We start from the raw sequence: 27349 nt of genomic DNA, 5'->3' as shown, positions 1-27349 counted from the left end.
TAGGACTATAACCCTTTGGAGTTTTAGCCTCATTTTTAGAAACTAGGGCTAAGAAGGTGGCATTTGCTCCCAGTGAAATTTTCTCTTTATGATGAAACTCAAAAAATACATCAATCAATTCGTCTGTTATGAATTCCCAACAAGACCTGGAGCTTTAGATCTTTCACTTGCAAAAACTGCTTTATGAACCTCTTATGCATTGAAGTTTCTTTCTAAGAGGGCTTCTTGGGTTTCAGGCACTCTATTCCAATCCAACTCCCCCACATCAAGGTTCCTTTCTCCTAAGCAGATGAAGATCGATTCAAAATGATCCATAAAACTCTTGACAATTTCCTCCTCTGTAGTTATCACCTGACCTTCAATCTTAATGCTAGGAATCAGTTTTGTATCACCATCTCCTCTAAAAGCCATTTACATCTTGACTTTTGTCTCCCAGAGATTTTTTTCCTCAAAATCTCTTCTAATTCCACTTTTAGGCTCCACCTTTCTGATCTTTCCTCCACACTACACTCTCTTCGGGCCTCCTTTTGGTCTAGCAGCAGCTCCTCTATCCTTTTTAGCAATTCTCTCTTCTGATTCTTATAATCTCCCAAATTCTTCTTTGTTCCATTCTTTGATTTTTTTCCTTTTAATCTCTTCATTTTCTTCATGAATCTCACTCCTCTATTCCTTACATTGATTCCACCTTCCATCCACCATTCTTTTATTTTATCAATGAACTTTAGAATTTCCAAACACATGTTTTCAAACCTAAAAGGTTTGGGGCCGCCAAGAAGGGTCTCTTGGTCCACACAAAGGATAATGGTATAAGGTTATGAGGTTACCCTAAGGAGTGCTTTCATTGGAGCACACTTGGTTTCCTTGAAAATTGGACCAGGAAAAGCTTATAACCGGGAGGGGGGGGGGGTTCTTTCAGCTCAAGGTTCCTTTCTCCTAAGCTTGAGCCACGGACTGGAGGAGTGAATATAAATAATAAAAGTAACAATTATACCTTAGAAGCTTTGCCATCTCCTTCAAAGTCCTGGTATTTGCTCGCTTTTTCATCTCAGCCAACTCAGGAACATCATACATGTGCTTTTTTGAATACACACAAAAAAGATTCCTGAATAAATAGAAATTAAAATATTTATAACTCATAAGAATTAAGTAATTGGTTTATTATCATGCATATCAGAAAGCTTAATAAGCACCTCCCCATGCTGAAGGGCTTGCAGAGAGGATCTGTTACAACTCTATCTCCGGCAACATATATCTGTGGAATAAGGAGGAAAGCAATTAATTCATGGAAGGTACTTACCCAGCATCATTCTGCAGGAATACCATATAGAAAGATTAAGTAATACCATGTTCTCAGCAATATGCGGATTTGTCTTCTCCAGCAACAATGCAATAATAACTGGATCTGCTTCTGTCTGGTGGTTGGAGATCAAGACAGCATTGTGACCCTACATTCCATCACAGGCAATGAGTATGTGCAGAAAAAAGAATAAACAGAAAAGGTGAAAATTGTTGAATAATTTTAAAAAATAAAATAATGGAACTTCCAGACCAATAAATGTAGTCGATCACTAAGGTTCAACTCTAAATTTAATCAATGATTTGCAAGTGTTCAACTATCATTGAGGAGAACAAATCATATGCAATAACAGCATGTAGAAAAGACTCCCAACTATCAGAGTTTTTGTTCAGGTTATTGCCCAACCACCAGCAATTGTTATATCAGAACCACAGCCCATAGATTTAAGGAAACTCCAGTACCACTTAAAGCAATTGAAAAATAAATAAATAAATAAAGCACTAAACCAAGGTAGACATAAATCTGTTAATTTTTAGGCCACTTCTGTGTACGACACTTTGTTAAAGCACTTAGGCTTTATCAATGCAAATAAACTCTTACTTGCAAAATATCCAACATACAACCAACGTTCAAAATATCGACATCTTTAGCCACTTTTTTTATTCCTTTCTTTGGTATTTTTCCAAACCAGTTCAGGGGAATCAGTTTAAGGCCTGTCTACCCCCTGAAATAGGTCAGACCCCAAAGCACTTACTATAGGGGCATAGCATAGGGTCACTGATACGATATGTATAGGCCGATATGCCCCCGATACATGACGAAATTTTAATCCTTGCATACAACCACAAAACTACTGACTGAAGTTAGTTACCTGCTGAAGCTTTTTTTCCACATCACTGAAGATGGAGATGTTGCCAATGTATGATCTCCTAAAGACAAAAAGAAGCTAACTTCAGAAAAGGCTTAGAGAATAACATAAGGTGGAATACATATCAATATCAATATACACCCCGATATGAAGGAAGGGGTATATCGGTACTTTGAACCTTCGGCCTTTTTTTTAGTTTTTTATTCAAAATTTAAAGAGAGGCTGCATTTAATGTTTATTACCGTTTAAACCAACTCAAATTGCTTGAAGCAGCATGTTGGTACCCTGCTGATACAATACGCATCGGCCGATACAAACCAATATGTTGCAAAATCTTAATCCTTGTGTGTATCGGCCAATACACACACACAACTCAAATTCACCAAATTATATGATGTTCAGAACAGCAGTGTAGTATTGCACAATATTAAAATAATGATGACGATAAAGAAAGAAACTGCAAAATACTAGAATTCTTTTTCCTTCCAGTGAATGAATGTTAGATTGATTACCAAAGTTTGCAATCTGGCCAATTTTATTCATAACATAACATCTAGATAATATGTAATGTCTTGCCTTTTCTGAATGAACCCTAGCGTAAGCAACTTGGAGAACTTACATATCATTGAGCTACTTTTCAAACCATGCCAACAAATGGAACTAAGACATCAACACAACAAAGCATTGGCCAACCTGAAATCAATCAATGGCCTAATATAATTTTGGCCGAACATGTAGTAGTCAAAAGGCTCCCTTATTGCTTTGTGGTGTGGTGAAAATACAAAAGGATCCTGCAAATGTTTAGCACCATCATACAAGACACATAAAATTTGAGCAATGCCATCAAATAAGCCCCTTGGGTCACAAAGGGACAAATCTTAACATCCCATAACCCCTTCACTTGCACAAAGTTTCAGGTTTAAGTTTTGTGCTTTTGTGGTTTAAGGAGCTTAGGACAGCCTAGCATTGCTCACAAATTTTTCATGTGAAATATCTTCAGAGAATCTGCATCGTATAAAACAAATTTGACAGTAAATAAACATATAAATGAATTTTACCTCTACATCCAACAACATACGATCAAATGCAACAGCCATGTTTGACAATATAATTTCATTTGCCCTGGGATCCCCACCTTGAAGAACCTGAACATAGAATCACACACACACACACACACACACACACACACACACACACAATAATCATTTAGAAAGAAATATAATGGCAAACAGCCTATTCTAATTTGAAATTTCAACTGGTTACCATATCTGAGAACCAAGATTATCAAAAAGCTCCATAGTTTTGTTCATTTTACTCAAACAAATTGTTTCCAAATAGATACTTTATAATGAAGGTGGACCTTGATGCAATGGTTGGTTGTTCCATTGCAACCTGGGTGACCAGGGTTCAAATATTGGAAACAACCTCTCTATGTATGCATGGGTATGATTGTGTACATCTGTCCCTCCCCAGACCCTGAATTGGCAGGAGCCACGTGTGCTGGGCTGCCATATATAGTAAATGTTTACAAAATAATTTCAAAGGGATAGCTCAATGGACCAGACCAAAAGCAAGAAGGAAAAGCAAGGGATCTGACGACCCTCTAAACCCAGCCAACAAAATCCAACACCCTCAACACAACCAACAGAGACAAAAGGCCCCAAAACCAAAAGGCAAAGATTAGAACCCAACAAACACCCTTACAACACCACTTTTTTGCCCCTCCCCCCCTAACATGGATACAATAAGTGCCCCTAGCCCTAGATGGCTACATTGCACTACCACATCACTATAAAATTTCAATAAACTTTTGGCTTTCCTACAACCTGGTAAGCAATCTAGGCTATTGAAATTTGAAAGACCAATTAGATTGACAGAAGCTATTTCCTCCAATAGGTACTCAACTGCTCTTCCTGTCAATAGACACAACCCGAGAGACAAAAACTCTCACCCCAGAACAAATAACCACAAATAAACAAAACTCACACTGAGCAAGAAAGCCTCAGGAAGCTCCAACAACAAGCCCAACCCCAATGCTAGAGAAACCAGATTCTCATATGCCCAAAAAGAAGCAATAAAACAGATGTACCACCAACCACCCAAAATGGCAAAGCAGGAGAATTCTACTTCATCCTCGATGGCTTCAACACCTTCTTATTTGGTCCAATCCCAAATAAACCTCTTTTCAATCTAGAAAAGACACTTGAAACCAATACATCTTGGTGCTTCCTCTTCCTTCTAGATCTGTTAACTGCTAGAGAGGTCTTCCTAAGCTTCCTTGCATCCTCAAATTCCTCATTGATTCCCTTGAACTCTAGTATTGACTTCTTCTCAAATAGTTGGCTTGCCTTAGAGACCTCATTCTTTTTCTTGACAGATCCATTCAAACCATACAAAAGCAAAAAAAAAAAATAAATAATGATAATAATAATAATAATAAGAAAGGTCTGAAATTTGTTTAGACTTAGGTGGTGTTCGACAAATCTGAAACTCTGATATCTGAAAGCAAAAAAGTTCCAATAATGGTTCAGAGCTCTAAGCAATGTGTTAGCGTAGGGGTATTTCTATCTTTATACCTAGATTAATGTTGCTGATCTGTAATGTTGTGTTGGAACCAGTGCTCCTCACGTAAATAAGGGCACATATGTCTTTTCAATTATTTTTAATAATATAAGTACTGTCTGGCCGACTAGGAGAATGTTATGTTGAGACTTCCAGTTCGAACCAGATTTTCTCCCTTCTCTCTTTCTCTCTTTCTTCCACCTTTCTACTTCTTTCTACATAACCAATCTCAGACAGATAGAATTCCAAGGCAGGCCGAATCATAACATGGTATCAGAGCCACTTGAATCTGCCTAGATATCTATTCTCTGCGCACCCTATCTAGGGTTTCTCTTGTTTTTTTTCTCATTCGACTGGAGATAAGGGAAAGGGCTGAAAAGGAGTGATCGCCCTCTTCCCTTGGAGGTTTCTATGCCTCCAGTCAGGTCGTGTGTGGTCGGTTGTTGTGGTTTCTAAGATCGCCCTCCCCTAATCGATGAAGAATAGAGGGCCAATCTATGTGGTGTAGTGGCTGTCTTGTGTGGACTGATTTCCTGCTCGTGTGGTTGTTACTTCAGTGATAAGGTAAGAGATTTCAGTGCATGATATCTGTTATGGATCAAATAGGAAATGTGTTTCAGACCATATGCTAGGGTTTCAGACAGTAGTGTGCTAGAGTTTATGCTGGTTTTTGTGTATTTCGAAGGAAGAGTTATGATCATATAGTGGTGAGATTTCAAGTAGTCGTAGGAGTAGGATTTGTGGTGTAAAGAGCACATTTTTCAGCAACAACAAGTGTTGAAATCAGTGTGACAGGTGTGATCTAGTTGTGTGCAGTGTGCAGAATTCAGTGGTAATAGAATTCAGCAAGTGTGTGATGATAACAGAATGGGAGATAACAGTGATTGTAAACCTAATGTGATGGTGCCTACAGACTACCTGAATGTTTAGATGACCTCCATTAAACTAAATGGAGAGAATTATGTGCCTTGGGATAAATCCGTCGAAGTCTTTCTGAAGGCAAAGAAGAAGGTAAAACACATAAGAGAGGAGAAACCCCCCACTGACTCTCACGACTATGAAGACTGGGAGCAAGAGGATGCTCAGATCATCACATGGTTGTGGAATAGTATGGAACCCAAGATTAGTGTAAACTTCAGGTTTCTTGACATTGCCAAAGATGTGTGGGACCATGCGAAGAAATTGTATTTGGGTCAGGACAATACAACCAGAGTGTATCAGCTATATCAAGAGTACTTTAACCTGCAACAGGGTAATCAGAGTCTTGAGGAGTACTATGCCAACATGAGAAACATATGTAATGAGTTGAATGTCTATTACCCTCTCACTTCTGATGTCAAGATTCAGTAACAACAGAGATAATAGCTTGATGTGACTAGATTTTTGGTGGGACTGAAGTCTAAATATGAACCAGTACGGGCTCAGATATTAGGAGGATCAGCTCTCCCCTCCTTAGAAGAGGTATTTGCTCGACTCCAGAGGATTTCTATCGGATCTATTGAAAACTCTAATATCACAGACAGATCTTCCTTTGCTGTATCGAGAGGCCGTGGTGCTAGAGGTGGAGCTAAGGGAGCTCAGTCTGGCCGTGGAGGTGGTAGTGGTTCTGTGTATGGCCGAAGTGGCAATGGTGGGCCTACTTATAACCGTGGTGGTGGTCGTACTGGGGGTAGAGATTCAGGGGGAGCCCGTGGTAGAGGACGTGGCTCAGGCCCGAGGAAGTGCACTCATTGTGGTATGGATGGACATACCATTAACTATTGTTATGATCTACATGGTCCACCCTCAACCTGGGCCAATCATGTCGCGACCAGTGACTCAAATTCCAGCTTTAGACAGGAGAATCATTCATCTGATTAGATACCTCCTACATCCATAGATGGTCCCGTGAAGGGGATGCTGAGTGTTCCCCATAATGAATATGAGAGATTTATCCAATCACAACAGAACACAGCAACTTTCACTCACTCAAGTATGGCTTGTCTAGCATCCACACCCAATCCCTGGATCATTGACACTGGAGCCTCCGATCACATGACTGGAACTCCAGGTGTGTTTTCTTCCTTATCTCATTGCTCAACATCACAATCTATCACCCTTGCTAATGGTTCCACATCCTCAATTTGTGGTGTTGGTAATGTTGACCTAGATCCTGTATCCCTCTCCTCAGTTTTGTATGTTCCTAAATTGCCTTTTAATCTTATGTCTATTAGTAAGTTGACCAAATCACTTAACTGCTCCATTACCTTTTTTCCTTTTGTGTGTTTTTCAAGATCTCAAGACGGGGATGAAGATTGGTGGAGGGCATGAAGCTGGTGGACTGTATTATCTTAACGGTGGTGGTGGTAGAACTTTAACAGCTCTCCCGTCATCCCTTTCTCCTCTCTAGTGGCACTGCCGATTTGGTCATCCGTCGCTAAAAGTCTTGAAGTCTTTGGTCCCGTCTTTGAGTCAGCTTTCTATTTTGGATTGTGAGTCGTGTTAGTTTGGGAAACACCATCGTGTTCCCTTTAGTTCTAGGGTTGATAACTGTGTGTCGAGTCCTTTTTCTTTAATTCATTCAGATGTTTGGGGTCCTTATAAAATGATGTCATATAATGGATACAGATATTTTGTCATTTTTGTAGATGATCTTGACAGTGCGGCCGGCCAGAGATAAGAGGAAGAGAAGAGAAGAGAAGAGAAGAAGAGGAGAAGAGAAGAGAGGAGAGAAGAGAGAAGATTTTGCAATGTAACAGTACTGGCGGCGCCAGTCTTTATTTTACTATATATAGGGTGACATAAATAACAAGGGAAAAGACCCTTGTGCCCCTAAGTACAATAACCGACATAACAGAAATAAAAAACGAAATAAAAAAACACTTTAATTAGCCAAACAGGCCCTAACATCTGCAACTAAGTTGTTTTAACATTATTCTAACACTCCCCCTCAAGTTGGAGCATAGATGTCAATCATGCCCAACTTGTCACACAAATCTTTGTACCGCACATGATGAAGACCTTTGGTGAAGATATCTGCAAGTTTCTCTTCCGAGCTGACATATGGTGTACACACTTCTCCACTTTCAAGTTTCTCTCTGATAAAATGCTTGTCCACTTCAATGTGTTTCATCCTGTCATGCAAAACTGGATTAGCAGCAATATTGATGGCAGCTTTATTGTCACAGTAGAGTGACGTTGGATTGCTTACTGTGAAACCCAGTTCACCTAACAGATTTCTTATCCACATGATTACCGCAACCCCATGAGCCATCGCTCTATACTCTACTTCAGCACTGGATCTAGCCACCACACTTCGTTTTTTGCTTCTCCATGTGACAAAGTTTCCTCCTACAAAGGCACAATACATACTAGTAGACTTTCGATCATTGACTGCTCCTGCCCAATCTGCATCAGTATATACTTCCACTTTTAAGTGACTGTTTCTAGAACAACAAACCAGCTCCAGGAAACATTTTGAGATATCTCAAGATCCTCTCTGCACCCTCAAAGTGAGTTGTCCTCGGGTTGTGCATGAATTGACTAAGGACACCCACTGCATAGGCAATATCAAGCCTGGTCATAGACAAATACAAAAGTCTCCCCACGAGTCTCTGGAACATCTTTACATCTTTCAAAAACTCTCCCTGACTGTCTCCCAGATGGTGATTAGGTTCAATAGGTGAATCAGATGGTTTTACACCCAACTTGCATGTATCTTCTAGTAGATCTAGTACATACTTCCGTTGGGAAATAAAGATGCCCTTGTGAGAGCGGGCAACTTCAATTCCAAGAAAGTATCATAAGGGGCCTAGATCCTTCACCTCAAATTTAGTGGCTAAGAATTTTTTTAATCTCTGGATTTCAGCCTCCCAATCTCCTGTGATCACTATATCATCCACATACACAATAAGAGCTGCAATTTTACCTTCACCTCTTTTCACAAACAGGGTATGATCTGACTAGCATTGTTTGAATCCTATCTGTTGGACTGCTAAATGGAACTTACTAAACCAAGCCCGAGGTGATTGTTTCAACCCATATAGGGATTTTTTTAACCTGCACACCTTTTGTTCACTGCCTTTGGCACAGAACCCTGGGGATTGGGTCATGTACACTTCCTCTTCCAAATCACCATTCAAGAAGGCATTCTTGATGTCCAATTGGTGAAGATCCCAGTCAAGATTGGCTGCCAAGGAAAAGAGAATCCGGATAGAGTTCATCTTCGCTACTAGAGCAAAAGTCTCTGCATAGTCCACTCCATATACCTGTGTGAAGCCTCTTGCTACCAGTCTAGCCTTGTACCTTTCAACAGTTCCATCAGCTTTGTGTTTCACTGTGAACACCCACTTGCACCCCACTAGTTCCTTACCAACTCCCAAGTACCATTTTTGTGTAAGGCATCAATTTCTTCCTGCATTGCATCTGTCCATTCAGGTTTTGACAAAGCTTCTGCCACGGTCTTAGGAACGGGGACACTATCCACAGAAAAGAGAGGCACGGTACGAAGGTGAAACATGCTCATAGGACACAAAATTAGAGATAGGATGATTAGTGGTACAAGATCTAACACCCTTTCTCTTAGCAATAGGAATATTAAGACCATTGGTGACAGGGGAATCAACATTTAAAGGAGCAATGGGAGCAAGTGTACCTGGCTAATGAGATGGATCTGCCTCGGGTGAATCCGATGATGTTGGTTGCATAGTGTCCGGCTCCACGGCTCTTGAACTCTGTTGGCTCTTATGGCGACGATGAAAAACCCGGAACGGAGGAGGATCGGGTAAAGGAGGTAATTGAATCTGAGTCGTCGCCTGTTTCTCCTCAACCCTACTCTCCCCCTGAGGAGAAACTGAGAAGAACGGTTGACTCTCAAAGAATGAGACATCAATGGAAACATAGTACTTGCGGGCAATGGGATCATAGCAACGATACCCCTTTTGAGATGAAGGGTAACCAAGAAAAACACAAGGAATAGCCCGAGGGTCAAGTTTACCATGAGTAGGTGACAGGTTGTGGACAAAACAACGACACCCAAAAACACGCATCGGAATGGTGGACAGCAGGGCTATAGGGAACAAGAGCTGATGTGGGGCCTTATACTCTAGTAGCCGAGAGGGCATGCGATTGATGATATATGTCGCACACAATACTGCATCCATCCAGAACTGTTTTGGCACATTCATATGAATCAGCAAGCCACGAGCAACTTCGAGAAGGTGACGGTTTTTTCATTCAACCACACCATTTTGTTGGGGTGTCCTGACACAAGAGCTTCGCTGAAGTGACCCACTCGAAGCAAAGAACTTTGTGAGATCACTATGGAAATATTCCTTTGCATTGTCCGACTGGAAGATATGAATTTCCGTTTGGAATTGAGTGAACACCATGCGTTGAAAATCTTTCACAATTTGTGACACTTCATCTTGAAATCGCATAGGGTAAACCCAAGTGTATCGAGAATAATCATCAATCAAAGTAACAAAATACTTATAGCCAACCGCAGTAGGTAGAGTAACAGGGCCCCAAACATCATAATAAGTAATATGAAATGGAAATTCAGATATTTTATTTCGTAAAGGTAAAGAACTTCTACAATGCTTACTCAACTGACAAGTTTGACACTGTAACTGACTCACTGACAAGGACTCAAACAACTTTGGGAACATAACTTTTAACGACTCAAAAGAAAGATGACCTAAATGACTATGCCATAAATAGGCTTGACTCTCACTTGACGAACTTGTGGACTCAAGTCGCCACTAGACCAGCATTATTCTCCAACACGTAGAGACCATCCACCATGCTTCCTCTATCAATCGTCTTCCCCGAGGTCAAATCCTGAAACACACATGAAGACGGAAAAAAAGTGACTGAGCAGTTCAAAGAGTGAGTAAGACTACTAATGGACAGCAAATTAATAGGTAATTTCAGAACGTGCAGGACATTAGAAAGAGTAAGGCAAAGTGGGAGAGGTATGGTGCCTCGGCCAGCTATGGTAGAAAAAGAACCATCAGCCAATCTTACCTTATCTCTCCCAAAGAGAAGGTTATATGTCTAAAACTATAGAGAATACTGATGTGGGCCCCACTGCAGTGGTCCCCACTATGTTCGTAGGACAACATGTGTAGTTATTTGTTTCAATTATAGTAGTGTTAGTTTGAATCTGTTTGTTAATTCAGTTGTTATTTATTTCAACTTTTATTTACTTTATTTATTATGTAAGTACTAAGGGCAGATGTGTCATTTCCATTATGTACTAAGCATAACCTATAAATAATAAGAAAGTGGCGGCGGCAGATCTGTTAGAATCAGTCCCTCCTTTCAACCACTTGTGTTCTCCTGTTTCTCTTCTATTCTCTCACCTTTCTCTCACTTTTCTTCTGTTTTGTAAACCTAAAACCTATTAGGATTCAAGACTGATTATAGTCTTGATCTTCTACTTGGTATCAGAGCCTATCTAGGGCTTTTCATGTGTGTCTAGTCCAGCCGACCACATGAGGACTAGCTAGCGTTGGAAGCTTTGAAGTAGTATTCGGTGGCTGAATCTTGGAGATTACCAGGAGAGGTTCGCAGCAATTGAAGACTTGTCGCGGCTTGCAGTGAGTTGGTAATCAGGAAGAAGCAACGAAGGTTAGGGTTCAAGTAACCCTAGAAGATAGCAAACCAAAGTACATAAGTAAGTTTTTTTTATTGAGTTTCAGAAACTGCAATCAGTCGAGATAGGTTGGACCTATCTAGGAGGGGTCGAACTGTGTTCAAGTTTGTTTCTAGGGTTTGACTTGTCGAACTGTGTTTAAGTTTGTTTCTAGGGTTTGACTGTTGGGCCCAACCCCCCCTCTCAGAGGTGATTAATTTTTTGGGTTTCATATTGCCCTACGACAAGTCCCACTTGTGCGGACTGCTTGGAGAGTGCAGCTGAGCACTTATTTCAGACCTACAATTGAACCCTAATTTTGCTCTCGCAACAGTGGTCCCCACAGTAATGATTTCAGAAAATAGCATCTTAGATTGACAGGCTGCTTGGTACTGTGCATGCCGATTGATTTCAGATCAGATTTGAGTTGATTCCTTGCATATACTATGATAGGCGATTGATTTCATATCAGATTTGGGTTGGTTTCAGACCAGGTTTCGGATCAGATTTCAAACCTGCTTGTTTGACTCTGTTTTCTGGTATAGTGGCTCTAACAGTTTGTAGCCACTGAATCTTGATCAAAGATGGAGTTTAAGGGTCAGGGAGAAAGTAGTTTTGGAAACCACAGTTATGGTAGTGTATCTGAAACTGGGTTTCAGATTACAACTATGAGATTTTATGGGTCAAATTATTTGGAGTGGGCTCAATCAGCCATGATGGCTATTGGAGGAAGGGGAAAACTGGGTTACCTCTTGGGAGATGTGAAAGAACCTTCCAAGGAGGACTCAATATACACCAAGTGGGTTCAAGAGACTATTTGGTTATGGCATGGCTATATAATTCTATGTAGCCACATATCAGCCGAAATTACTTGTGGGCAAAGACAGCCAAAGAGATATGGGATGTTGTGAAAGAAACCTATTCCCAATCCCTTAATGTTGCCAAAGCCTATGAACTGAAGTGTGAGGTGAATAGCCTTAAACAAGGAGAGACGCCAGTTTCTGTCAACTTCTCTACCTTGAAATCCTTGTGGCATGAGATTGACCATTTAGAGACCCTTGAGTGGGAGAGTCCCAAAGATGCACAGACTCACAGAAAGCAAGTCGAGACGAATAGGGTATTTGAGTTTCTGGCTGCTTTGAATTCAGAATATGACATTGTGCGACAACAGATATTGACAAGAGATAGTGTGACCCTTTCTCAAGCATACTCCCTGGTGCATAGTGAAGAGACCAAGAGAAAAGTCATGATGCAGCCTCAGCCCTCTTTCCAAGCCTTGACAGCTATTAAACCTAAGTCAGGGGTGACTCAGAAAGGAACCGAAAGAAGGAAGATAAAAGGGATCTGGTATGTGAACATTGCAAGAAACCCAATCACACAAAAGATACTTGTTGGAAGCTACATCCTCACTTGGTCCCAGCAAAACTAAGGAATAAGAAGGGTAATGCTCATGTGGCCGTGAACACTGATTCAGCATCCTCATCAGGCACATCCCTAGAGACTTTAGCTGCTGTTCGGGCTGCCCTCATACAGTTGGAAAAGGAAGTTGGGAGTTCAACTCAGCCATCTCAATCACCGTCAGCTCATGCCACATCTGCATTTGCACATTCAGGTACTCGAGCCTCAGCTTACCATGCTTCAGCTCCAGGTAATACTGACCACTACTGGGTAATAGATTCAGGTGCATCTGACCATATGACTAGCTTGCCATCTTTGTTCACTTCTTATCACTTGTCCTCTGGCCGAGATAGAGTATCCATTGCTGATGGCTCTCTTGTTTCCATTTCGGGCAAGGGGGACATCAAGTTATCGGATACTATATCTTTATCTTCTGTCTTGCATGTTCCTAAGCTTGATACTAACCTGCTTTGAGTTAGTAGTATTACCAAACACATGAACTGTTCAGTAACTTTTTTCCCTGACCGATGTGTTTTTCAGGATTTGGAGACAAGGAAGGTGATTGGAACTGGCCGTGAGACGAACGGGATCTATCTTCTTGGAGAGAGTTCTCGTCGGGAGGAGTCAGTGGATAAGAAGTTTTTTGTTTCCCAGTCTGTGAGTTCGGTTATGCTTTGGCATAACCGATTAGGTTATTTGTCTTTTAAGTCTTTGAAGAGTCTGTTTCCTACTTTATTTGAGTCTGTTGAGTTATCAAAGTTGAGGTGTGAGAGTTGCTATTTGTTGATGACCATACCCGTTTTTCTTGGGTCTATCTTATGCGTTCTCGGGATGAGGTTCCTGCTCTGACCCAAAACTTCCATCAGATGGTTCTCACTCAATTTGGGACCAAAATCAAAGTCCTTAGATCTGATAATGCAAAGGAATACTTTGCTCAGCCATTGACCTCCTACCTTCTTAGCCATGGAATTATTCACCAGAGCACTTGCCCTTATACACCACAGCAGAACGGCGTTGCCGAAAGGAAGAATAGGCATATCTTGGAGGTGGCCAGAAGCATTATGTTTACCTCCAATGTACCTATTCGCTTCTGGGGTGATGCTATCCTCACGGCAGTTTATATCATTAATCGAGTTCCTTCCCGGGTTCTTGATATGAGAACCCCCTTTTCCCTTCTATACCCAGACGAGGAGTTGTTCATTTTGGTTGTACCTGTTTCGTTCAGCTTCTCAGGCCTCATCATTCCAAGTTTGAACCTAAGGCCTCCAAATGCATTTTCCTTGGTTATGCACAAACTCAAAAGGGTTATTACTGCTATGATCCGATTTTAGGGAAACGGTTTGTCTCCATGGATGTCACCTTCTTTGAGGAGACACCCTATTATCCTAGGGTTTCTCCTCAGGGGGAGAGCAGTGAGAGTGGGGCTGTTTTGAGTTTCTTTCCTCACGGGGAGAGTAGTGAGAGTGGAAGTGGGGCTGGTAGAAGTGGAGTTGTTTTGATTGGGGTTGTTCCTTTACCTATTCCACTAGATAATGAAGGCTGTAGTGGTGAGGGTGGTTAGAGGGAGCCGGAGTTGAGAGTCTATCACAGGCGATGCAGGCAGGTTGATCCTAGTCATCGGCAGCCCCGGCCAGCTCCAGTTCCTTCTGCGGCTCCAAATCCAAAGCCTACTGAGATACCTCTCACTATTGCCACTTCCCCTCTTGTGGGTGACCTTGATCTCCCTATTGCCATTCGCAAAGGGAAACGACATTACACCACTTCTACAACTCACAGCATCTCACAGTTCTTATCCTATGATCGTCTGTCTCCATCTTACAGGTCCTATCTCACTTCCATTGCCGATGTCCCTATTCCAAGAACAGTGCAAGAAGCCTTATCAGTTTCAGAATGGAAAGATGCAATGCAAGACGAAATGGATGCCCTGTTGAAGAATAATACTTGGGCACTGGTTGACCCACCAAAAGGAAAGAAATCGGTGGGATGCAGATGGGTGTTCACTGTGAAGCATAATGCTGATGGCTCTATTGAAAGGTACAAAGCCCAGCTGGTTGCAAAGGGGTTCACTCAGACTTATGGTATAGACTACTTGGAGACCTTTGCCCCAGTAGCCACGATGACCACCATCCGAGTTCTGTTATCCCTTGCAGCAAATCATTCTTGGCCCTTGTTTCAGATGAATGTTAAAAATGTCTTTCTGAATGGAGACTTACAGGAAGAGGTTTACATGCAATTGCCTCCTGGATTCTATGATACAGAGATAGGTAAGAAAGTTTGCCGACTAAACAAGGCATTGTATGGTTTGAAGCAGTCACCTAGAGTCTGGTTTGATAGGTTCAAATTAGCCCTTGGAAAGTTTGGTTATGTACAAACCCAGTCAGATCATACACTATTCATCAAGAGGGTGGAGTCCTCTCTGACACTACTTGCAGTATATGTTGATGATATTGTGGTGACAGGAAATGACAGTCATGAGATTGAGTCCCTCAAACAACTCAATCATCAAGAGTTTGAGGTGAAAGATCTTGGTGCACTACGGTACATTTTGGGTATTGAGGTCGCTAGATCCAAGCAGGGGATTTTTATCTCTCAGAGAAAATACGTTCTAGATCTGTTGGCGGAAACTGGAAAATTGGGTGTTAAGCCAGCTGATACACCCAACGAACAAAATCACAATATTAGTGCAGAGGGCGGGGAGCCTCTTGAAGACAAAGTTATGTTCCAACGGTTGGTTGGAAAGCTCCTATATCGCTGCCTCACTCGGCCGGATATCAGCTATGCAGTTAGTGTTGTTAGCCAGTACATGCACTCCCCTAGAACTTCTCATCTTCTTGCGGTAGAGAGAATATTAGCATACTTGAAGAGATGCCCGGGTAGAGGTATACTGCTCAAGAACAATAATCACATGAGGGTGGAAGTCTATACAGATGCCAATTGGGTTGGAAGTGTTGATGACAGAAGGTCTACCTCTGGATATTGTGCCCTTGTGGGAGGTAACATTGTCTCTTGGAGGAGTAAGAAGCAGAGTGTTGTTTCCCGCTCCAGTGCTGAAGCAGAATACAGGTCAATGGCTAATGGAGTGGCTGAAATCTTATGGCTGAAGTCACTACTTGAAGAGTTGGGTATTGACTATGAAAAGCCCTTAATGTTGTATTGTGATAATCAAGCAGCTATTAATATAGCCCACAACCCAGTGCAGCATGACAGAACTAAAAATATCGAAGTTGATCGACATTTTGTGCGAGAAAGGGTCACATCACAAGAAGTGTGTCTTCCATACATCACATCTAATATGCAACTCGCGGATATCCTCACCAAAGTTGTACCAAGGAAGAAGTTAGAGACAGACCTATCCAAGTTGGGAATGATAGATATCTACTCCCAACTTGAGGGGGAGTGTAGAGAACACTGATGTGGGCCCCACTATAGTGGTCCCCACTATGTTCGTAGGACAGCATGTGTAGTTATTTGTTTCAGTTATAGTAGTGTCAGTTTGAGTCTGTTTGTTAATTCAGTTGTTATTTATTTCAGCTTTTATTTACTTTATTTATTATGTAAGTACTAAGGGCAGATGTGTCCTTTCAATTATGTACCAAACATAACCTATAAATAATAAGAAAGTGGCGGCGGCAGATCTATTAAAATCTGTCCCTCCTTTCAACCACTTGTGTTCTCCTGTTTCTCTTCTATTCTCTCACCTTTCTCTCACTTTTCTTCTGTTTTGTAAACCTAAAACCTATTAGGATTCAAGATTGATTACAGTCTTGATCTTCTACTGAAACAAGTTTGACTTACGGGTCATGTGATTTGAGGCTCCAGAATCAATAATCCAAGGAGAATCAGTAGTATGAGATGACACATGGAAGGATGTGGCATTACCTGATGTAGACGCAAATGAGGTAGAAAGAGTAGACCTAGAATCCACCTGGCGGAGAGTCATACCATACAATTCCAAATGTTCACGAAAGGAATTGATAATATCTTCCTTAGGGTCAGAACCGGGATGTCTCTCTTGAGTTATGGAAGGACTGGTCTCTGTCGATGCCATATTAGTTGAGTTATACCTTTTTTTATTCTGCTGGCCTGGTTTCTTGCCCTGATCCGGTGCTGACTTCTTACCCAAATCCTTTGCCCATTTAGGTTTTCCATGGAGATCCTAGCATGTATCTTTCGTGTGTCGTCTCTTCTGGCAATGAGTGCACCAAAGCTTGCTTTTATCTTCTGATTTTTTCTGAGTGTCACCCCTTTTAAAGCCACCTCCGACATTTGTATCTGAATTTCCCCGGACAACTAGGGCAACTGACTCTCCTTCTACACCATTCATCACACTTCTTCTGCTTTCTTCTGACTGCACCAAGGCATACACCTCCTGGACTGATGGCAAGTCTTTACTACCCAAGATCTATACCCTGATGGACTCATATGACAGATTCAGCCCTAGGAGGAAGGCAAACACTCGTTGCTGTAAACCAGTCTTTGGTTCTTATGACCTTTAAATGTTTTCCACATCTAAGATCTTTCTCCATACTAGTTAAAACTTTATCTATCTTCTTAGCTAAGCATTATTTTAAGGACACCACTCAACAGTGGGAAATGATAAAGAGGGGTTTCTCTTATTTGATACCCTTATTGGTGAGAAAAGAAAAGGGAGAAAGATTTTAGGGGAGACATTAATAACAACAAGAAGGTAGATCAGATGCATCCCCAAACTCATCTTGTCCACCAAAACTGGACCTTCGGAGTGAAATCCAAATTCCCCCATCAACATCATCATAATCATATCCAAATTTTCAAAACAATTTGTTCATATCATCCACACTGATTAGCTATCAAGATCTGTTCCAAAATCCCTCATCAACATCATCATAATCAACTCCAAATTTCCGCAATTTGTACATATCATTCACACTGATTAGCTATCAAGATCTAATCCAAAATCTGTATATGGTATACCCTTACAAAAGCACCTTGAGCTGGAATGATAATAAGGTTATAAGCGCAAGCCTCAAAACTGATTCAACCAAAGCCTTTAGTTTCTATGACTCCTTTCTTGGGGATGAGGAAAATAAGTGTTACATTTAAACTCTTAATAATGATTTCTATGACAGAATTACCCATAAACTTATAATAAATCTGCACTATAAGCCTGAAAGAAACCCATATTGAATTCATCCAAACCTAGGCAATATCCTTATCCAAGTTAAAGACAATCTCCCCAACCCCTTCCTCTTGAAGAGTCTCTCTCACCATCACATTTTATCTTTTGGGATAACACCAACCCACAAACTCAATTTTAGCTCTGAAACAGTAAACAACAAAGGGAATTAAAATATGAAGAGTATAGCATCTTCAGGCTCTTCCTTATATTTTTCTTCCTCTCCTTCAAGCAAGAGTCAAGCTATAAATTCCTCCCTGTCCTGCCACAAGTGACTATGCAAGTATGGACTTCAACACATGATTCAGAATCCGACACATGTCCAAGAGTCTGAATCAGCAAGATGAGAAACAACAAACTCTTGGGCATATATATGGGAAAATATATAATATTAAAATAGTTCATACCTGTAAAAGGAGGTACAAAATGTCACCTTTGTTAGCACTTACCAATTAATTTTAATTAGAAAAAATGACAATCAACTACTCATTTACGTCAAATAAGCCAAGAGATAAAAAGGAAATGTTACATAGAAGTGTCCCCAAGTATCTGCGGAGTGTCAGACACTCCAAAGCATGTCCAACATTGGCATGTCATCCATTTAGAAGAGTCCATGCAACACACACCATGAAAGAATCTGCCATCCCATCCCTTTCTTCCACCAACCTTTTTTTATTGGAAACGGTAACTTCATTAATGAGATTTTTAAGCAAAGAGCAAAAAAGAGACATCAACCCCTAGTGTAGGGTGTTGAACCAATACAAGATGAATTATAAAGCTGCCCAAAACGAGTTCTCCCTAACTGCCCCCTGTTTTGCTAAAGTATTTTCTAGCCCATTAACTGATCTTCTTATCCACTTAAAGCAAACATCCATCTCCCTTATGACAATGAAAATTTCCCTTATGAGCTGTCTACGTATCCAGGCTCCCAAACAACCTGATTGCATCCATTCAATTACCAATTTGGAATCCCCTTCTACATTTGGTGTAGCCCTAACTGTTTGGAAAATCTTACCCCTTGAAGCAGCACCATGACCTCTGCTCTCAAGGAATCTCCCATCCCTATTGGGCCTGAATACATAGTCGCTATTCTGCCTTCTCCATCTCTGAATACACCCCATATACATGAAGGACCTGGGTTACCTATAGAGCTTCCATCAAAGTTCAGCTTCACCCATTGTTGTGTTGGCAGAGTCCAAACTACATGTACTACCTGCTTGAAAGGAGCAGTACCTGCCACAGCACCCCAATTCCTGTAGATATCATCAGCTAAGACATCCGTAAACAGATCCAATGTTTTCAGCCAGTGAATCACCTTAATCGTTATGCTTTCTTCAATTTCCTCCTTGGATCTATACTCATTCTTAAAAAATCTATTGTTTCTTTCCTCCCAAATTGATCAAAGTATAACTGCTTTTGTAGCTCTCCACATGACCCTTCCGTGTTTCTTGGATTGCCTGAAGAAATGTGGGTCAAAGAGACCCACCACATTCATGGGAGGAGTCCACCTACAACCAAAGAAAGAAGAGAACCAAGAACAAATAAAGAGAATAAATGGACAGGAGAATAAGAAATGTGTGGTTGTCCCACCAGAACCCAAGCAGAGACTACAAACATGTGGTGAAAGTCAAATGTTTGGCCTTTTTCTTTACAGAAAATCCAAGGTGTTGATTTTTTGGAGTACCACTTCCCAGCAGAAATCCCTAAATCTTTGGAGGTACAGGACTACACCAAACCTCCCTTGTTGGAAAGTTCCCGACACTGTTAGAGGACTGAAGGAGAACATCAAAGAAAGAAGAGCAGGTGAAATAACTAGATGGAGAAGGTTTCTAAATTCTGCTACCCAAGCAAGATTGATCCAACCCTAAGAGAGTTATAAGTTCATCAACCAGCCCCATTTCCGACTCCCTTAACCCTCTTCTTAGACCTAGGTCCCATTTCCACAACCCATTTCTCACCCTTGATTGCAAGTAAATATCTCTTCTAAGAATCTCCAATGTGGAATACCTTTCCTCAATCTACCTATTTTCCAAATTTGGCTGGCAGCAGTTCTCTCTTCAAAAATCCCCAAAAACATTAGATTTAAAAGCTGAAATTAACTAATCATTTCAACTCCAGAAAAAAACATTTTAAAAAGAGGTAGTAAGGTATGGCATTGTTCCAAGCAAGATGACTTTATTGAACAGTTCAATATCTTCAATCCAAACTTAATATATATATATATATACATATATATATATATATATATATATATATATATATATATATATATATTTTAAATATGCACATACACAATTTTGTTTGTACTGAAGGATATTTTACCGCATTTTGATAATTCTCATATACTTTTTCCATTCCAGCAGCAACACTAGGAGGAAGCCTTCCAGATTCTACTTCCTTTCTAATTCCCAAGAGCAGTTCTGCCATCACAGGTCAAACTTAAGACAAGAAAGCAAACATCCCAGAATAACTTACAAATAAAGGCATGATGCATGCAAAAGTTGATTAGGATGTTCGAAACTCTACAAAATGTTCAAAAGCACAAGCTTAGATAAGGCTGTCTGTAGTAAAGCAATACCCTCTCAATGAGAATCGATGCAACATCACATAATTCTATTAGCCAGTTACATCACTAAACCATCCAAACAACTAACCACGAAGATTATGCACGCTGGCTTTCTTGATAGAATTTAATATATATTTCCATGTGTCAACATCATTATTGTTACAGATTAAACTGAGAATACATAAATCTTGATAAGGGAAATTAACATCATTATTGTTATCCCACTATTATAAATTTAGACTTTGTTGTGACTAAAATGTCCTTATCTTGCCTAGGTCCAGAAAAAATATTACAGATAGACAACTCTATTAGGGAAAATCAAGAGAGTCCATACAAGCCATAAAAGAAGTGGAAATCTATTTTGATAAAGAATAAAGGCAAAACAAAAAGTAGCAAACAATTATGGAAGGAGATCAAATTCTACAAAGAAAATACTGTTTTTGTATGAAGAAAAAGTAAATCTTCAAAATTTAAGAAATTACTCATATTTGAGTTAGACAGTTTTTGTATGCCCTTAGCTTCGATCAGAATGATGTACATTATGAGTTTATTGTAAATGAATAAAATACATATTTGATTCATGTTCTTTTGGTATGTTCCTGTGTAATACCCTTAAACTGGACACTTAATGAGACTCGTGTTAGTTTAGAATGTTCACAGCCAGTGAGTCGGTCTGGGGAGACCTATCCTGATAAGACTGACACTGATGTGCCACCAAGTCGGTTGGGGTGGCCTGTCTCAGCCACCAGGGTGAGACCCAAGGCACATGCAGTATGGGATTAATTGAATTTTTGAACCGGACCAGATTTCCAGTATTGCCCTAGACCTTGAGATTAATGGGCAAAACTGGAAAGTTACACCCGACCCCTAGACTCGATTATGATACTACACTAGGTATCGGATTGGGTTATCTTTGATGTACCAATTAATGAGATCCTTAGCGGGGGTCAAAACCTAAGTATATTGGGGCAGTCTGAGAATTCATCTGAGTGGGTGATCATAGTGACAGGATCAACCCCTTTGTCGGACAAAGGTAATGATCGGGGATGCACTCTCACTGATGGAAACCAAGACTGCCGACAGCCGATTTCAATCGTTGAGATTTGCTTTGCAAAATATATTTTATATGAGATATAAAAGTATATATATATATATATATATATATATTATGTTTCCAAAATGTTTGCAAGAAGGTTTTAATTCCCAGAATCCATATAAGCAGAGAGTGCAACACTGTTCCTTGCAACCGAGGGAGAGGTCATCTCTTGTTAGACAGTGTTTGATCATTATGGGCTGAGAGGTTAAGTGTAAGACCATTGAGAATAATGCCCGATGGGCTAATCTTGCATCTGCCCACAGTCCCTGGGTGTTATAAGGTGGCTTGGCCCAGGGGCCACTTAGGGTAAGTGTTGGGCCCATAGTGCCCATATGATGGGTTTCAGGGGGTGCAATGTCCATAACAGTGTATTTGGCGAGGCCTTGTAACAAAGACTGGGTTGAACCTATGTGGTTGATGTGTAGATCAATGCTTAGGTCCCACGCCATATAAGGAAGCCCAACTGGGCAGCAGTTAGAAAGGCTAAGTGAGCACATAACCTGAATGGGCCTAAAGCCCATTTCGAACTGGGCTAATTTAAGTAGTTAAATATGAGGCGAATTCTATGATGGATTAGTAGATAGGATAGAGTCTTAACCCTATCCACTCAGAGAGTCCAGATCTAAATGTGATTCAGATCTGAAAACCTCCTAATGAGATTAGGAGAAGGCTGATATAATTTGTACATAAGATAAGGGTCTATCCTTATCACCTAAAGGGATGTCTGATCCAAATATGATTTGGATCAGCAATTCCTAATGGGATTAGGAGCTGATCCTTTAAGGTTACAAAAGAAAAAAGGGGTGGCAGCCTTTTGATATCACAAGATCATCAGATTACTGCAAGTCTTTAGAGCTGAAATTACAGAAGAGAGAATTCAGCATACCTGCGAAAATTCTCTCTTGTCGCCTCCTTCTTGTCGTCGCCTCACCTACTAGTTCGACCTCCTTTTCAGTGGAAGAAATCAAAATTCGATCTTGGTATCAATTCCTTGTAAAGGGACTGATAAAAAGCTATGCTCATGTGCCATCCTGCTATTTTTTGCGAAGGACTAGGTTCTTGGAGAAGAACACTGTTGATTCTGCTCCATCCTACACTACGCCATCTTCAGTGGGAGCAGTCTTTGGATCCTTCCTTGGGCGTGAACACCTTCCTTGGGAGATATTATTTCTCCGTATCAGGTATAATCCTCTCTTACTATTTTTGTTCAGATCTGGTTTAGTTTATGGTTCAAGATTGATCCTTGAAAATATGATTTTCTAAATAGGGAATGCGATTCCCAGTTGAAGGGAGAGAAATTTTTTTTTGAAATTCGCCCACCTAATTCTGCAAAATTTGGGCGTTCATACGATGGATCTATCATCCCTTCAATTTGAAGACAGGCCACAATTAGATACTCAGATTCTAGGTGTGACAATTGGTATTTCCAAGAGTTAAATTGCATAGATACAGTGCCTGTTAGAGTTTAGAATATAGCGAACATTAAAAATAGACCAAAGCAGCAAAAAAAAAGTTATAGGACAATAAGAGGTTAAATAAGTATTGCACAAAAATAGTAAAACCATATGAATCAAGTTAACTCAATGAAGCCTTATGCCAATTATTTGGGGTCACATAAATGAATCTTATTTCATCAGTTCACTCAAAATAAGCCTTTCAGCCTACCTTTAGGTGTTCTAGAAGTATCAACTTGAAATAGATCAATACTTCTTATTGGTCCACTAAGTAGTCCTTTGTGCACACCAAGCAATCTTAACTTCCCTCATCAGATATTGGAGCTAAACTCAGAAAAGCAGGGGCTATATGACAAACCTAAATACTCAACAAAACTCAGCTTGATGAAAATCATAGTTGCAATGGCATTGACAGCTCCAACAGTCCATTTAATAAATATGAAGTTGAAGTCCAAGACTTGTGTTTCCCAAATGAGTTAAGAAAGCCTCCAATCAAAAAGAGTTGTGCTTTCCAAATGATATAAGAAAGCATCCATTTAAACCACCCACCCTTATGGGGCCAGACTTCTAAATCAAAACAAACCCAGAAATACCTACAATACTAGAGGGCCCTCAATTTCAGTAGATTTTGATGACACTCTTTTTAAAGGGGAACCAGAAACAGGGGAGACAATCTAGATTAGCACATTAGCAAGCAACTCTCTCACAAACAAATAATATAATGGCCCCCCAAACAACTCAAGGCGCATAATCCAATGAGAAACCTAGACCATAATCAAGTCAAAAATATCAACAATATATTGATTATAATCATGGAATAGACTGGCACTCTCCTCCTTACAAAAGGCCCCAATATCCTTAACTATAAAGCCTTGCATGTCAAATAGTGCCAAGAAATGTTTACAGAAAAACGCAAAAGACAGTGTAAGAAAACATAAGGTGCTCCATTGCCTCCCTCTGGGCATATGCAAGACACAAACATGAGAAAAAATGTTGCACTTCTCCTCTGGATCTTTTTTTTTTTCTTTTTTCATAAGCTTTGCCTCTGGAGCATTTGACAAGTTTTTATCTTTCTATGAACTACTTCCCACCCTAATGCCCTTATCCAAGAGAAGGGGACTAGGAGGAACCATTCCAGAAGGCTTTAGCTAACCCTTGAAGCCTTTTGTAAACAACTCTAAAGGATGAGCAAGAGAACTACCTTCTTGACTCAATAACTCACAACCTTCTATCATGATTATTCATACAAGGGAAGATGCATCTAAGGAACTCTGTAAAAGACAGCACCTCATCTATCTCATGCTCCCTAGGATGTTCAGAGAACTAAAAGCCCAACATCAGCCAAAAGCAGAAAGTTAAAAATATAATAGAGATTAGTTACCATTAGAGAGTGATACAGAGTGAAACTATTTTACCTTTGCAAAAGCTAATAGGATGTGTATACTCATTAGTTTGCAATACTTGCTTAACAATGTTTACTACACTCAAATTCCCAACCATTGTCCTGATAAAACCTACTAGTACTACATAGTCCATAATCCGAACATCATACTTAATAGATGATCACAAGGAAGGAGAGTTGCATCTGATGAATCAAAATGGTCTGTTTTGTAAGAATTATAAATTTTGGTGCACCAAAAGAAGATGTTTTCTCTTTCAACAAGACAATTTTGCAATATTCTCAATCAAAAGCCCAGAAATCCACGGATCAAGGGTTAGCACCAAGGAGAACCAAGGTATTAAAGAGCTACCGACAGCCTTCCAACACAAGCAGACACAAAATTCTCCATTCCAATCTCTTCCATGTTTATCCCCCATATAGAGCATTTATTAAAAGTCACTGAGACTGAGACCAGAGAACCACTGAAAGAAGTTGATACTGCTTCTAAGGCTAACATATATCACACCTAACTCATAACAAAAATAATGATGTCATTTCTACAAATTAGAGAACATATCCCAACCTCAATGGCTCAACCCAATGAAGTTCGAAAAATCTAACATTATGGTGACTGTCATGAGATTGTCTAATTGAATTACTTGGAATAGCAGGGTGTTTAAAATAAATACATTTTATTTTGGCAGCCTCTATTCTCAATGCTAAGATTGAAAGTACTTGGAATGGCAGGGTGACTGTCATGCCTGCTAAGTCCTTTTCTTGATAGGCCAACCAAGAACTTATTTTCATCACCTAAATACCAAAATATTGTTTTTTTTTTTTTTGATAAATCAAAGTATAGTTATTTTCCTTCTATAGAATTTTCCTTTTAGCCAAAGTGATGTTCACCAATCACATGAGATTCCAAATACACCCCTCCATTTTGCACATCCTGATCTAATTCTATGAACAACATCCTCTTCAATCTCTCCTTTGTATGGATTATTGAACCAAGGTAACAGAAGAGGTCACATTGGGTTATCCCTAGGTTTCCGATCCAAAGTGTACCTTGCACTCTTACTATTATTAAATTTACATTGCATATGTTCTGTTTTAGTCCTTATTTTAAAACCTATTGTTTCTAATGTAGTTTCCCATAAACCTAATTTTGCATTTAACCCCTCATTAGTTTCATCAATTAATGCTATGTCATCAGCAAACATCAGGCACCATATATTATGATATTTTTATAATATAATAAAACACATATACATGTTGTATTGAAATAGTTTGTAGGATGGGCCAGGCTAGAAATGATCACTCCTACTCAAAACACTCCCATTTAATAATCTGTAAACAGTCTACCAAAATTACAAATATAGATTAGGACTGTCAGACAGAATGGATCTAATTGTTCACTTTAGGCCCAAGCAGTGATTGCATGATATTGCACTTGTTGAAAGCAGAATAAACAGTTTATGTATTTTGAAAACAGTTGACCATATTCTGACCAAAAATTAAAAACGTATACACAGTTTCTTTGTAATCAACAATTGATCAAATCTCTGCTTATTTGGCACTGATGTGCATTGCACATGCAATCGTCTGCCATTGTCAAACTAAAGCAATAAATTCACTATTCATTATTATTCTCTTCTAGAAAATCAATGTGGACCAAAGCTTCAAATAGCATCACTTCTAACCCCAGATAAATCTACCCAATCGGTTACCAGGATTCAAATAAAGAACTACAGTAAACAAGGAATTAAGTACAAATAATGGGATTTAAAATCTTACGCGTTGTATTCCTACCATTAAGGCATCTTTCCTATATGTCATATTCTATTCCCATCCACAGATTATCCAGAGATTTTTCCTACCGTCGTCATTCCAAAAATAACCAAAGCCTAGAAAATCAATGCAGTAGCAGTTATAGATGGTAAGCACTTCAAGTTGTTACAAACACAGGAAGATTAATTCTGGCCTACGTTTCAGTTTCCATACTTTTGTACTGTTAAGAATTCAATACTCGTAATTCGTAAAGAACAGGAGACAGAACAAAGTCATTCTGTTACGATCCAGTTGTCTTATGTTGGTAGTATGGGATGCTAATGTGAGGTATCCCATATCGGTAGGTAGAATGGGATGCTGTTGTGGGGTATATATGTGCTTGGGTTCCCTCCGTCTAACAGCCAGCTTTTAGGGGTGAGTTCTCCTAAGTCACGTATCACATTCTATACTCCTGGAGAAAATGAACCCAAATTACCAACCTTCTTCACTTCGAACATCAAGAAATGTCCGTGAATGACCGACTTCCTTCTCCGCCCCTGAATCCGAGGCAAGAACCGCCGCACTTCCCAGAATGCCCCGCTTACCAGTGGATTCTTTATCATCCACCAACTCAGCCATCGCAACCTTCCAGGACGAATAGTTGTTCGACCCGATCGAAAAAGAACAAGAAATCGGAGAAACCATCAATGAAGGAACAGACGAAGTAGAATAAACCTTAGCCTTGGGAAATATTCCACAAACAGAAGGCGCTACCGAAAGATTCAACATAAGTCCGAAAAGAAAGAAATGACACTATATAGCTCTAGTAGCGGTATTCACTTCTAAATTTTGAATCTGCAGACAAAGAACGAGCAACGAGCGTTTCTTGGTAAGGAAAAGCATCCATCATAGATAGCGAAAACAGAAACCCTAACCCTATTTTTGGGCCTCGAATCTCGAGTAGTTTACCTGAAGAGATCAAAATCACTAGTATCGGTGGAACTGTGGAAGTTTAGTTACAGAGATTTTTCGATTTATTTGTTTTTAATATTGGAGGTTCAAAAAAAAGAGATGTGATAAGAGAGAGAGAGAGAACTAGAGGCGGAGATTCACTTTCACGTCTGCCTTTTAAGGATACAGAGACAGAAGAATGATTGTTACGATCCTTACGTCGATGAGAAGTTTGTTA

General features: G+C 40.0%; 1 protein-coding gene across 8 annotated transcripts in view; it reads right to left on the bottom strand.

Moving 5' to 3' along the window:
• The window catches only part of LOC148880947 (glycerol-3-phosphate acyltransferase ATS12, chloroplastic-like), a 48715-nt gene extending 21394 nt beyond the window's left edge, over positions 1 to 27321 (bottom strand). For 2 of the 8 annotated variants that reach the window (XM_088963068.1, XM_088963066.1), the window contains exons 1-9: positions 27130 to 27321; positions 26661 to 27015; positions 20219 to 20316; positions 3224 to 3310; positions 2859 to 2956; positions 2169 to 2226; positions 1344 to 1445; positions 1191 to 1252; positions 992 to 1102 (exon numbers count right to left, since the gene is read on the bottom strand). In XM_088963068.1, the coding sequence (XP_088819194.1) occupies positions 992 to 1102; positions 1191 to 1252; positions 1344 to 1445; positions 2169 to 2226; positions 2859 to 2956; positions 3224 to 3310; positions 20219 to 20316; positions 26661 to 26949 (905 nt within the window). In that variant the 5' untranslated portion in view covers positions 26950 to 27015; positions 27130 to 27321. Of the gene's footprint in view, positions 1 to 991; positions 1103 to 1190; positions 1253 to 1343; positions 1446 to 2168; positions 2227 to 2858; positions 2957 to 3223; positions 3311 to 20218; positions 20317 to 22444; positions 22576 to 26660; positions 27016 to 27129 lie in introns of those variants that run through there. The other 6 variants (XM_088963064.1, XM_088963065.1, XM_088963072.1 and 3 more) reach the window with 5 other exon arrangements.
• Positions 27322 to 27349: the final 28 nt, after the last annotated feature.

This window comes from Nelumbo lutea, chromosome 1 (assembly GCF_056320005.1).
Source record: "Nelumbo lutea isolate HS-2025 chromosome 1, American lotus-T2T, whole genome shotgun sequence".
Taxonomy (NCBI): domain Eukaryota; kingdom Viridiplantae; phylum Streptophyta; class Magnoliopsida; order Proteales; family Nelumbonaceae; genus Nelumbo; species Nelumbo lutea.
The sequence above is the reverse complement of the archived record's forward strand: the minus strand, read 5'-3'. Positions and strand labels throughout refer to the sequence as shown.